General features: G+C 39.9%; 1 protein-coding gene across 9 annotated transcripts in view; it reads left to right on the top strand.

The window, feature by feature from the left end:
• The first annotated feature begins 725 nt into the window (after nt 1-725).
• SPATA6L (spermatogenesis associated 6 like) overlaps nt 726-10,842 on the top strand; it is a 58,251-nt gene continuing 48,134 nt past the window's right edge. Inside the window, exons 1-2 of one of the 9 annotated variants that reach the window (XM_082471056.1) lie at nt 726-784; nt 9,397-9,440. In XM_082471056.1, coding sequence (XP_082327182.1) covers nt 9,402-9,440 — 39 coding nt within the window. In that variant the 5' untranslated portion in view covers nt 726-784; nt 9,397-9,401. Of the gene's footprint in view, nt 785-8,076; nt 9,441-10,842 lie in introns of those variants that run through there. The other 8 variants (XM_082471055.1, XM_082471060.1, XM_082471054.1 and 5 more) reach the window with 8 other exon arrangements.

Genomic DNA, 10,842 nt, shown 5'->3' with positions numbered 1-10,842 from the left:
TGGTACAGATGAACCGGTTTGCAGGGCAGAAATTGAGACACAGATGTAGAGAACAAACGTATGGACACCAAGGGGGGAAAGTGGTGGGGGTGGTGGTGGTGGTGGTGTGATGAATTGGGTGATTGGGATTGACATGTATACACTGATGTGTATAAAATGGATGACTAATAAGAACCTGCTGTGTAAAATAAATAAAATTCAAAAATTGTAAAAAAATAAAAAAAATACAGTACCACTAATAGTGGATGTGTAGGAAGGGCTTCCTTGTATTTCTACGTATCTCGTTTAATCGTAAAGATTTGTGCTCTCATTATCCCCTTTTTTGAGAAGAAGAGATAGACCCCAGCATGCCTAAGGTCACACATTTTAAGGGGAAGAGGTAGGATCAGCCCAGGGCGTATGACTTCAAAACATGCACGTTTAACAATCAGGCATTGCTGCCCTACTCATAATTAGAGACCCAAATAAAAATGAGACGCCATTTTTTTCAGTCTTTTGAAGTTTGTCGATACCGAGTGTAGGCAAGGTGTAAGGAAATGCTGTTAGAATGTCATTTGTGTAACCTTTCGGGAGGGGTAACCTGACAGTATCAGAGGTTTAAGTGCTTTGATTCGGCAATTTAACTACCAGGAAATTATGCAACAATTATTTTTGCACCAATAACTAGTGATTCATCCACAAAGGTGTTTATTGCAGCTTTTTTCTTTTTTCTTTTTTTTTGTGGCAAGGAACAAAAAGCAGAAAGTATATATAACTGTGCTGATATAGAAATATCTCCAAAATGTGAGTAAAAAAAGCAACTTACTTTCTTATATGTATATTTATATAGCTATACGTATCTATCGAGAGACAGTAATCCAATTTGTGTAAAAACAATTCTCTGTGTGTGTGTGTGTGTGTGTATACATGTGATAGAAAATTCCTGGAAAGTAAACAAGAATTATTAATGATTACTCCTGGCGGGTAAGGCTAGGGAGGAAAGTTTCTGAGCATCTTTCCTTTCTTTTTTTTTTTTAAATTTTTTCGCCGTACCCCGCAGCATGTGGGATCTTAGTTCCCAGACCAGGGATCGAACACACGCCCCTTGCATTGGAAGTGGGGAGTCATAACCACCGGACTGCCAAGGAAGTCACTGAGCATCTTTACTTTCTACTCTTAGTTTTACTGTATTATGCTGTTCCAGTATTTTCCAGTGACTGTATGTTATACCTTAGTAACTAATTACAAATAAAAGTTGAGGAGCACTGTGCCTGAACCTTTTGAGTTTAAGAGTGAAAGCCATAGGAGAAAACATGACAGCAGCTAAAGCAGGAAGGGAGAGGAGACAAAAACAGCTTTATTCACTTGTGGCTTTTTACTACTTGAAGAACATTTCTCAGAAACTTCCAGTGACTTCCCCTGATATATTATTGGCCAGAACTGGCTTAAATAAATTGATTCATTCCCTGGACCTAAATGCATTGCCACCCGCACAAAACCGGGATTCCATTGGCAAGGAAGAAGAGCTTATGGCTCTTAGGGAGGCAATCACATTGTCTTCCATAACTGTTTAAGTTCCTGTGCCATCTAGTGCCAGCCTAACTCCTGAGTGTCATTTCTTAACTTCCTCTACCCCCTGCCCAGTTTTCTCTTAGTATACTCATTGGCCTCCTTTCAGTTCCTCAAACATATCAATTTTTTTCCTGACTCATGGCCCTTTACATTTGTTGCTCCTTTTGCCTGGGTATCTTTTCCCTTTGTTCTTTAAAAGTCTTGTTAGTGGTCATGCTTTTCTTTTTAGATCTTAGATCAACTGTCACACCCTTAAAGAGGCTGACCTGTCCACTGGGTCTAAATTAGGTTCTTCTTCCCTCTAACCTGTAACTTTCTATCTCACCCCCCTGGATATTTCCTCCCTAGCATTTATCATACTGTTATGATCTATGTTCACATATTTATTTTATTTCTTACTCCACTAGAATGTAAGGTCCACAAGGGCATAGATTGTTTCTTGTTCACTCTTGTGCCTCCATGGTCCAGAACGGTACCTAGCACATAGTAGGTACTCGATAATATGTGTTGAATCGATGAATAGGGAACAAATGAATGGAAACAAGGATAAAAGGAAAGGTGTAGGATTACACACAGACAGAAGAGGGTAAAATGGGAATGGGAAGAGTTATATTTTGGTAGGAAAAGAAAGGGTGGATATAATGACATCAGAAGTAGCCTTATCTTAGCCATGGCTGACTTTGGGGCCTGAATCCTGTGCCCAAGTACAGTGGACACTTTTTACAAGTCTTGGAACTAAATCATACTCTTTTCTGCTTTCTTATATCGGATAATATAATTCCTTGGAAATTGCTTTGGGTCGTAGTTATCATACTACTCCCATGGACATAGAAGTAGCCAGCTGAAATGCAAAGGAGCAAATCAATTTTTCCTGAAGAGAAATTACTTTAAAATGGAAGGATATGCACTATGTACATAGCCCAGAATGCCCAAGGGCAGTCCTTGTGGAAGGTTTTGTGTGGTATCATTAAGTAAGTATTGAGCCTACAAATGCCAGTCAGTCAAAGCAGAAGCCAAAGAGTAACATGAGTTTGACTCATGAACTCTAATAAAGTTTGTGAAACAGATTTCATGGGTGGGTCCAGATCCCAAATGACTTCAAGATTGTTAAAAGCTGTTCAATTGCAAGTTAATTCCTTCCCTGGAAGCATTCCTGATACTTGGGGAAAATTCTCAAGAAGTATGTATGCTTAAAGAAATACGCAAATTGCCAGCTCCTGTTTTGGATATTCATGCAGAGACCACAGTTCTTCTAATACACTGCTGCTTTTTTGAATTACTTGTAAAGTATTACACACCACAATAATATTCTTATGTTATCTGAATTTGAGTTGAATAGATCCACCATATTTTTTCTTTAAATGTACGTAAGACTTTTTTTTTTTTTTTTTTTTGGCTGCGTTGGGTCTTTGTTGCTGTGCGCGGGCTTTCTCTAGTTGCAGCGAGCAGGGTCTACTCTTCTTTGCAGTGCGCGGGCTTCTCATTGCGGTGGCTTCTCTTGTTGTGGAGCACAGCACACTGGCTTCAGTAGTTGTGGCTTGTGGGCTCTAGAGTGCAGGCTCAGTAGTTGTGGCACACGGGCTTAGTTGCCCCGTGGCCTGTGGGATCTTCCAGGACCAGGGATCGAGCCCATGTCCCCTGCATTGGCAGGTGGATTCTTAACCACTGCACCACCAGGGAAGTCCCGAATGTATGTAAGACTTCTGTCAAAGGAATTCATAGTGATGCCACCAAGAATCCTCTTGATGGGCTATCTTAAGACAGAATGAGGTTTACATAAGGATATGATTACTTTTCTTATTTAAGTATGTGTTAAAGATTTTAAAATTTTTATTATAAATATTTTTAAATACACAAAAGTATATTATTATAGTAAACTCCATATGTCCATCACCCAGATCAACAATTATCAAGATTTTGCTACATTTCCTTTATCTATTTCTTTTATTAATTTGCTGGAGTATTTGGAAACAAAATCTTAAGCATTAGATCATTTCTGCTACATACTTCAATATGCATCTCTAAACAATGTTGATATTTGTCTTCCATAAACACAGGGACATTATCATACCTATCAAAATTAATTAATTTTGATTAATTAATTAATTGCTTGGTATTATCTAATACCCAAACCATAATCAAATTTCCCCGAGAGTGTTAAATATTCTGTTTAAGCTGGTTTGTCTGAATCAGGGTTCGAACAAAGTCCACATATTATATTTGGTTGTCAGGGCTTGTATCTTTTAATCTAGAACATTTCTCCTCCCCCCCTTCCTTTTTTTTTTTTTTTTTTAATTTGCAGGGTTTGACTTGTTGCAGGCTAAGTGAGTTAGTTGTCCTATAGAATGTTTCACATTCTAGATATGTCTGTTTGCTGTCTTGTGGTGTCATTAACATGTTTCTCCATCCTCTATGAAGTGAGGTTAGCTCTAGAACAACACTGTTCAATAGATGTTTCTGTGATGATGGAAATATTCTATTTGCACTATCCAGTACAGTAGCCACTAGCCATTGTGGCTATTGAGCACTTTACAGGTGACTAGTGTGAGTGAGGAACTGAATTTTAAATTTTGTTTAGTTTTAGTTAATTTAAATTTAAATAGCCATATGTGGCTACCTTACTAGATCGTGCAGCTCTAGTGGCTCAGATTCAACTTCAACTTTCTTGGCAAAAGTGCTTCATAGGTGCTTCCTATGAATCACATAGGAAGAGACATGTGATGTCACCTTTAGTGTTGTTAAGAGTGATCAGTGGGTTCATATGGTGACACCCTGATCCCTCTAATATGAAGTTCCCCCAAAGGGTATGATTTTAACATTAAGATTTTAAAAAAATATAAACTTCATCTTTATGCAGTTTTTGAGAACCAAGGAAAGAGCCCAAAATAGCTCATTGAGCTCTTTTATACATTTATAGTAAAAGTCAGAAAGGTAAACTTTTCTCCTCCATATATCAGACTCTAAGGAAACTATACTGTTAAAGAACATTTCAGAGAAAGACTTTGAAGAAGGCCAAACATAAAGCACAATTAGTTCCTGAGTCTTGAGGCTGGGTCTACACTTAAAAAAACAAATCAGTAATCTGCCATTGCTTTAGGGCTGAAATAATCCAGAGTGTTTCAGGTACTTGAGATTCCCCCGCCCCCAGGCATTTCTCCCAAATCCTAATGAACAACTCGCTTTGGAAACTCAGTTTGATGGTGTTATTCACATTTGCTAATGAATAATTCACTGGCACAAAAGATTGTAGGGCCTAACAAATGAGTCTGAGTCCAGACATAAAATAATGGCCTAGAACAGGACTTTGAAGATCTTTCTCACTTATTATTGAATCCAGCTGCCGTTGGAGAGACAACTGGCTCTAATAAGTGGGCATGAATGTGATGGAGAGAAGAGCCCCTCTTTCCTTATCTGCCGCATTGTCAGATAACGTGGGTGGCCCTTCTTTTTGCTATAGCAGGGAACTGATTGCATGACAGTGGTTCCAAAACCTGATTTGACTAACTCTACCCCTTCCAGACTCCAATGAAAACTACAGGCTCTCTTCCCAGAAGAATGCACATATGCACATGCATGAAAGGTTTCCTATCATTTCAGGGCCTTTAGGATCCCTGACACATCCAGGGGTCACAGGATAAGACTCCCTGCACTGGAAGCAAAAGTAGCAGACACACTTGCGTGGATATTCTCACAGTATGCAGTATACAGGCTGGAGCCCCAATGCTGAAGAAGCCAGTTCCTGGTCCTCCCTATCCTCCCAGATTTATCCTTTCTGTTATTTTATATTTTCTACTTGTTTTAATTTGTTTTCCTTTTTAGACCAAATAATGCAGATATTTTGCAAAAATATTTAAAAAGTATCTAAGGCTATTCAATGAAAAGTAAGTTTTCTCTCTGTGTCTCTACTCTAGGTCCTTTCCCCAGAGGCATCCACCATTAGCAGTTTCTAGTTTTTTCTTTCAGAAATATTCTAAGCATGTATGTCCATATCATATTCTCTGTCTCTTGCAAATGGCAGCACAGTTTACACATTTTTGTCCCATGCTTTTTTTTTCTTAGCTCTATATTTTAGAGAGTTTTTACTGCTGGGACTTAGAGCTCTGCTTTATTCTTTTCCCATGCTGCATACTATTCCATCTTGAGGCTTAACCATAATTGATTTAATCTGATCATACTTAATGAACATTTGGATGGTTTCCAGTATTTTTTTAAACTACAAATATTGCTGCAGCATATGTTTTTGTGTACTTGTGAAAGTATACCCATATATACCTATTCCTAGCAGTGGAATTCCTGAGTCAAATGAAAAATTTTGATAGAGATTAACAAATTGCTCTCCAGAGAGGTTATATGTGGTAGACAGAATAATGGCCCCCAAAGATATCCATGCCCTAAGACCTGGAACCTGGGAACATGTTACCTTTCATGGCGAAGAGAAATTAACTTGAAGATGGAATTAAGGTTTCTAATCAGCTGACCTTAAAATAGGGAAATTATCCTGGATTATCTGGTGGACTCTATATTGTTACAAAGGTCCTTAAAAGAACCAGAGAGATGGTAGCATGAAAAGGAGTTGGTTCAATGTTGCTGGCTTTGAAGATGAAGGAAGGGAGCTATGGGTCAAGGAATGAAGGCAGCCCCCTAGAAGCTGGAAAAGCAAGGAGATGGAAAAGACAAGGAATGCAGCCCTCACATTTTGCTTTTCAAGATCTCTGTTGGATTTCTGATTCACAAAATCAAAAATTATACATTTGTCTTGTTTTAAGCCATTAAGTTTGTGGTAATTTGTTACAGTAGCCATAGAAAATTCATACACTTTATGTATTTACACTCCTACCAACAATGTATGAATGTATTTTCCCACATCCCTGCCATTAGTGATTCCTTTTTTTTAATATATTGTCCTCCCCTCATATGAATACTCCTTCCAATGTTATTTGAAAAGAAATGTTTACAATTTAGTGTCCTATATTTTTTTAGATAAAAGGAAAATCTCAGCTATAATTATCTGTAATATTTTGCTCTTTGCTCATTATAATTAACTCTTAGGAAAATCCCCATCTGGGACATGTACCATTTTCTTGGCAGTGGCCAGGATGTGAGCAGGATGCATTACTGATGTGTCATTTCTGCAATGCTGTTGTCACTGCTGATCAGCCGGCACTGCAGAAATACTCTGGGAATAAGAGTTGTTTAATGAGATTTGTTTTCTGCCACCTACACAGGTACCTACACAGGTAATAAAGCCAGTCTCTGTAAGAGGTGACAGTCCAATGGCTTTGCTTGGCCTCCAGTGGAGGTGGCAGCCTCAATCTTTGCAAGATGGGCCAGAGGCATTGTATATGTAGCAACTTCCGCATCTCCCTGGCAGCTGAGTGCCTCAGGTGACTGGGGTGGGGGAAATTAACAGAGTGTAAATATTTCCTATCAACTCAGTTAATACCCCCATGCCAGACTAGCAGAAGTAGCTCTGCCTGGTCCTTTCTCATTTTGCGTATTTAGTTTGCACTGTAGTGGTGGGACCTCGCCTTACCCATGTACATACATTAAACCCTATAGCCTGGCTTGACCATCTCTGAAATTAACATCTATTCAGGATAATTATTGAGCATCTACTCTGCTAGGTATTTAGGATACAAACTCTTAGCCATGCAGAGCTTACAGTTTATAGAGACAAATAGTAATCAACAATCACAGGAGCAAATGTAAATGTGACTGCTATTGTCACAGTTGCCAAAAAGAGGATATATATGTATGTGTTTGTGTGTGTGTGTAAATAAATAGTAGTGAGATTCTACCTTGTCTGGGAAAGTATAAGAGAGGCTTGGGTGGGATATGTAAATCTGTATACATTTGCTAATCCATACCTACATTGGATGACACCCTAGGTAAAGGATATAGAGGGAGGAAAAGAAAGAACTAGAAACACTGCTTAGCCAGGGAGAGGAGGATGAATAGAGTTAGAGGAAGAATGGCCAGAGAGTTGAAGGGAAACCAGAAAAGGGCTGTGCCCTAGGAGCCAAGCAAGGAGATTCCAGTTATATCAAGGAGAGTTCAGTTAAGCAAGGAGAGTCCAGTTAAGGCTGGGAAGAGCACAGAATGGGACACTGTCTCTCGGAATCAGTAGGTTGTCTATGTTGCAATGGCAGAGACATGGTAGGGCACACCTGGATTCAAGTGTGGCTCCTTCCCTTTAGATGTGTGGCATTGGACAAAAGACTGTCTGGCTTCAGATTCTTCACCTGTAAATAAGAATAATAATATCTCCCTGAAGGAGTTACTGTGGGGATGAAGTTAATTAGCATATGCAATATCCCTCCCATTTTGTAGGTTCTCAATAAAGATTGATTCCTTCCTTCCATCATGTCTGTCCACTTATTTATTTGTGTTTTGGTTGTCACTATCCTTGATGTCTTAGCATTGGTGTTGATGACGTACTTGTAAGGTTAAGGCAGGTCCTGTCCCTGTATATAAATGCATTAGTAAGGGTGCCAGCAAGTTGTGTGATCTGACAAATCAGTGCTCTGGATGCTGTAGGGAGCCAAGCACCCACTGATGTGCCTCTTGCTATGCTGACAGACAGATCATCGAGGATTGGATAAGGACATAATACATCTTCCTTCATCACACTGAGTTTTTCCCTTTCAGGGAAAGGCACTCCAATTACCAAAATTAATACCTAATTCTTGTCTCAGGACATCTTTTTGCACTCACATTTCTGCAACTGCATAAATCTCCAATGCAAAATATTAGTAATAAATGACTGATTCCAATAAAATTTGTTTTGTTTAGAGACAGCATTGGCCCTCCCAGATTTTTCTGATTGGCTAGAAGCAGCCACTCCCTCCTCTATTCCTTCATTTTTGTCTATTAAATACAGTGAATGGGAAAAAATGCAATTTCTTCTACTGGTTAAGAACTCTTGCCCTGCCTGCTCCCTCTGACGGTTTTTACAGTGTAACCCTGGCTTTGGCAACTATGGTAACTACCCATTGGGAGATAATGTAATTCAGTGCTTCCCTTAAGTTAACTAAACCCCGGTAAAGAGACTGAAAAATATTTCTATTGGGGCTAAAACAGGATACGTAACTTTTAAACCTCTTTAGGAATTGTCCTTGTATTTTTAATTAGCACACGTTTCATTTCTTATTGACAGTGGGCATGTTTTCCGAACCAAACATGAGGACATAACATTTCATAAGCATGATTTTTATAAGCATGAGAGTACCTTTAGGGACATACTACTATTTTAATTGTAATTGTTACAGAATTTCCAGGGCTTGGGGGTCGTATAGATACTAAAAATGGGCAGGGCTTAAATCGTAACGGAGCTATGATCACATTCGACTTTTAGAATTTACACTGTAAACATTTTAACATAGTGTTTGGGGCCCTAAAGAGAGTGGATGGAAAGCGCGGTGGAAAGGAAGCTAGGGCTCTTAGCATCTCGTGATCCGGCCACCAGGGCATATACACTAGGACATTCTCTCCCGCTAGCGCACAGTCTGGAAGCCAGTGTCGTTGCAAGTGGAGCACAGGAGGCTCACACTCCGGCGGCGCCGGGGGCCTCGCAAGTGTTCCAGGGTGGAAGGTTGCGTGTTTTGAGTGTCCATAGCAACGCGACGCTTCAGCCTTCTGGAAACCTTGGCTCCAGCTCGCGCTGTATGAGACCGTCCCGGTGGGAGGGACCTGGGCTGGTGGGAGAACTGATGGGGGTACAGGGGGGTGGGGAGCTGGGGAAACTACTGGGAACATTTGCTCCAAGGATTGAGTTAAACTAAGAAAAATCGGTCCAAGGCTCAGCGCAAAAGGATCTTTTCAAATTCAGTCCTTTCGCCCACGTAGGAACTATGCCTTTGGAGGTGGTGGTGGAACTGCAGATCCGGGCGGTAAGAGAGATCGACGAACCTCTCCTCTTTGGCCCAAATCAGACTCTTTCCCCAGGGTTCTTAAATGGTTCTAGGTCGTTTTCACCACCCCCTCGCCCCACACACATCATTAATCCTACCTCTGTCCCTAAGATTCTCTACATTGGTCTTTTCTTACTTTCTAACCTTTAGTTCAACTCAACCTCTTCCCACCCCTCCCGCCCCCCACCCCGTCCCGCCCCCAAGCCTAGCTGTTTCTTGGCTTTATCCGGAATTTTTCTGTTCTTTTAAAATAACCTTGCATTAAGTCCAAGAGGATTTTATTTTCTTTTCCGGGATACAGATTTGTGAAGATTAAAAAGCCCCTTCTTTAAATAACCAGGGAAGATTTTAATTTCAAAAAGCCAGATCACTTCCCGGATAATTTGCCACCTCTGTAAACCAATCAAGTATTTTCTAAGCTACTTCCCCTACAGGTGGCTCTGGCTTGCTAATTCCAAAAGGGATCAATCAACAGCTGTTTAATAATTATCCACTGAATCCTGCTTAAGTGAGGTGCTGTGGCAGAATGACTCCATTGTTCCTGTTTGGGGTCAGTCATTCCTTATTTCAGCTTCCATTTTCCAACCCTTCCATGTGTAGTTGGTGACAGACTGTCACACAGCTTTGCCTGAAAGCTATAGTGAGCTTCTCTACTGGCCAGGATTATAAGCAGAACACCAACAGGTTACGGCCATGGAAAATCTGGTTAGCCTCCATACAAGTGACAAATGCTGTGATTTCATCCTACATGCAGCTCTGAAACAAAGATGGAAATTTCCTGGATTTGACCGATTTTGCTGACAGCAAATAGGACCAGATTGTATCAAGTGTGCTATATCAACTGTGACCTCTCACAATTGTGCAGTAAGATGAAGGAATTCTTGAGACGTTGAGTGATAAATCTGTCTTCCTACTCATTAAGGCAAAAATTAAACAAGTTTTCATTTCACTTCATTCAACATTACTGGTTAATTTTATTTTGATTTTTAAAAGGCATTCTTCAGTGTACAATTAATTAACAGTGGAATCAGTTTTTTTTTACTCTACGGTACTTAGGATGCTTCAAAAAAATCAGGTGAATTGATCTGTGCTTTAAAAGCCAGCAAACTCAGGCCCCAGCAGCCAAGATAGGGAATTCCAGAAAAATAACCAGAAATGAGGTGAGCCTAATTTTGATCTCCCAGTATTCAGACTTGTAGATGCTGCAAGAGGAAAAACTGCTTCCAAATATCTGGCCTGAATATTGCTGCAATTAAAATAAAGGATCCCTCTAAGGCTAAACAATAAAGGAAACCACTTAGAGTGTCACAGTTTGGCTGATTCAGGAAGTGAAGATGTAGTCTGTGTTCAGGATGTTGTGGAAATGCAAATAATTTTGCTT

This window comes from Balaenoptera physalus (assembly GCF_965194825.1).
Source record: "Balaenoptera physalus genome assembly, chromosome: 7".
In the NCBI taxonomy this organism is placed as follows: Eukaryota; Metazoa; Chordata; class Mammalia; order Artiodactyla; family Balaenopteridae; genus Balaenoptera; species Balaenoptera physalus.
Note: the sequence above shows the minus strand (reverse complement) of the source record. Positions and strands in the feature narration are given on the sequence as shown.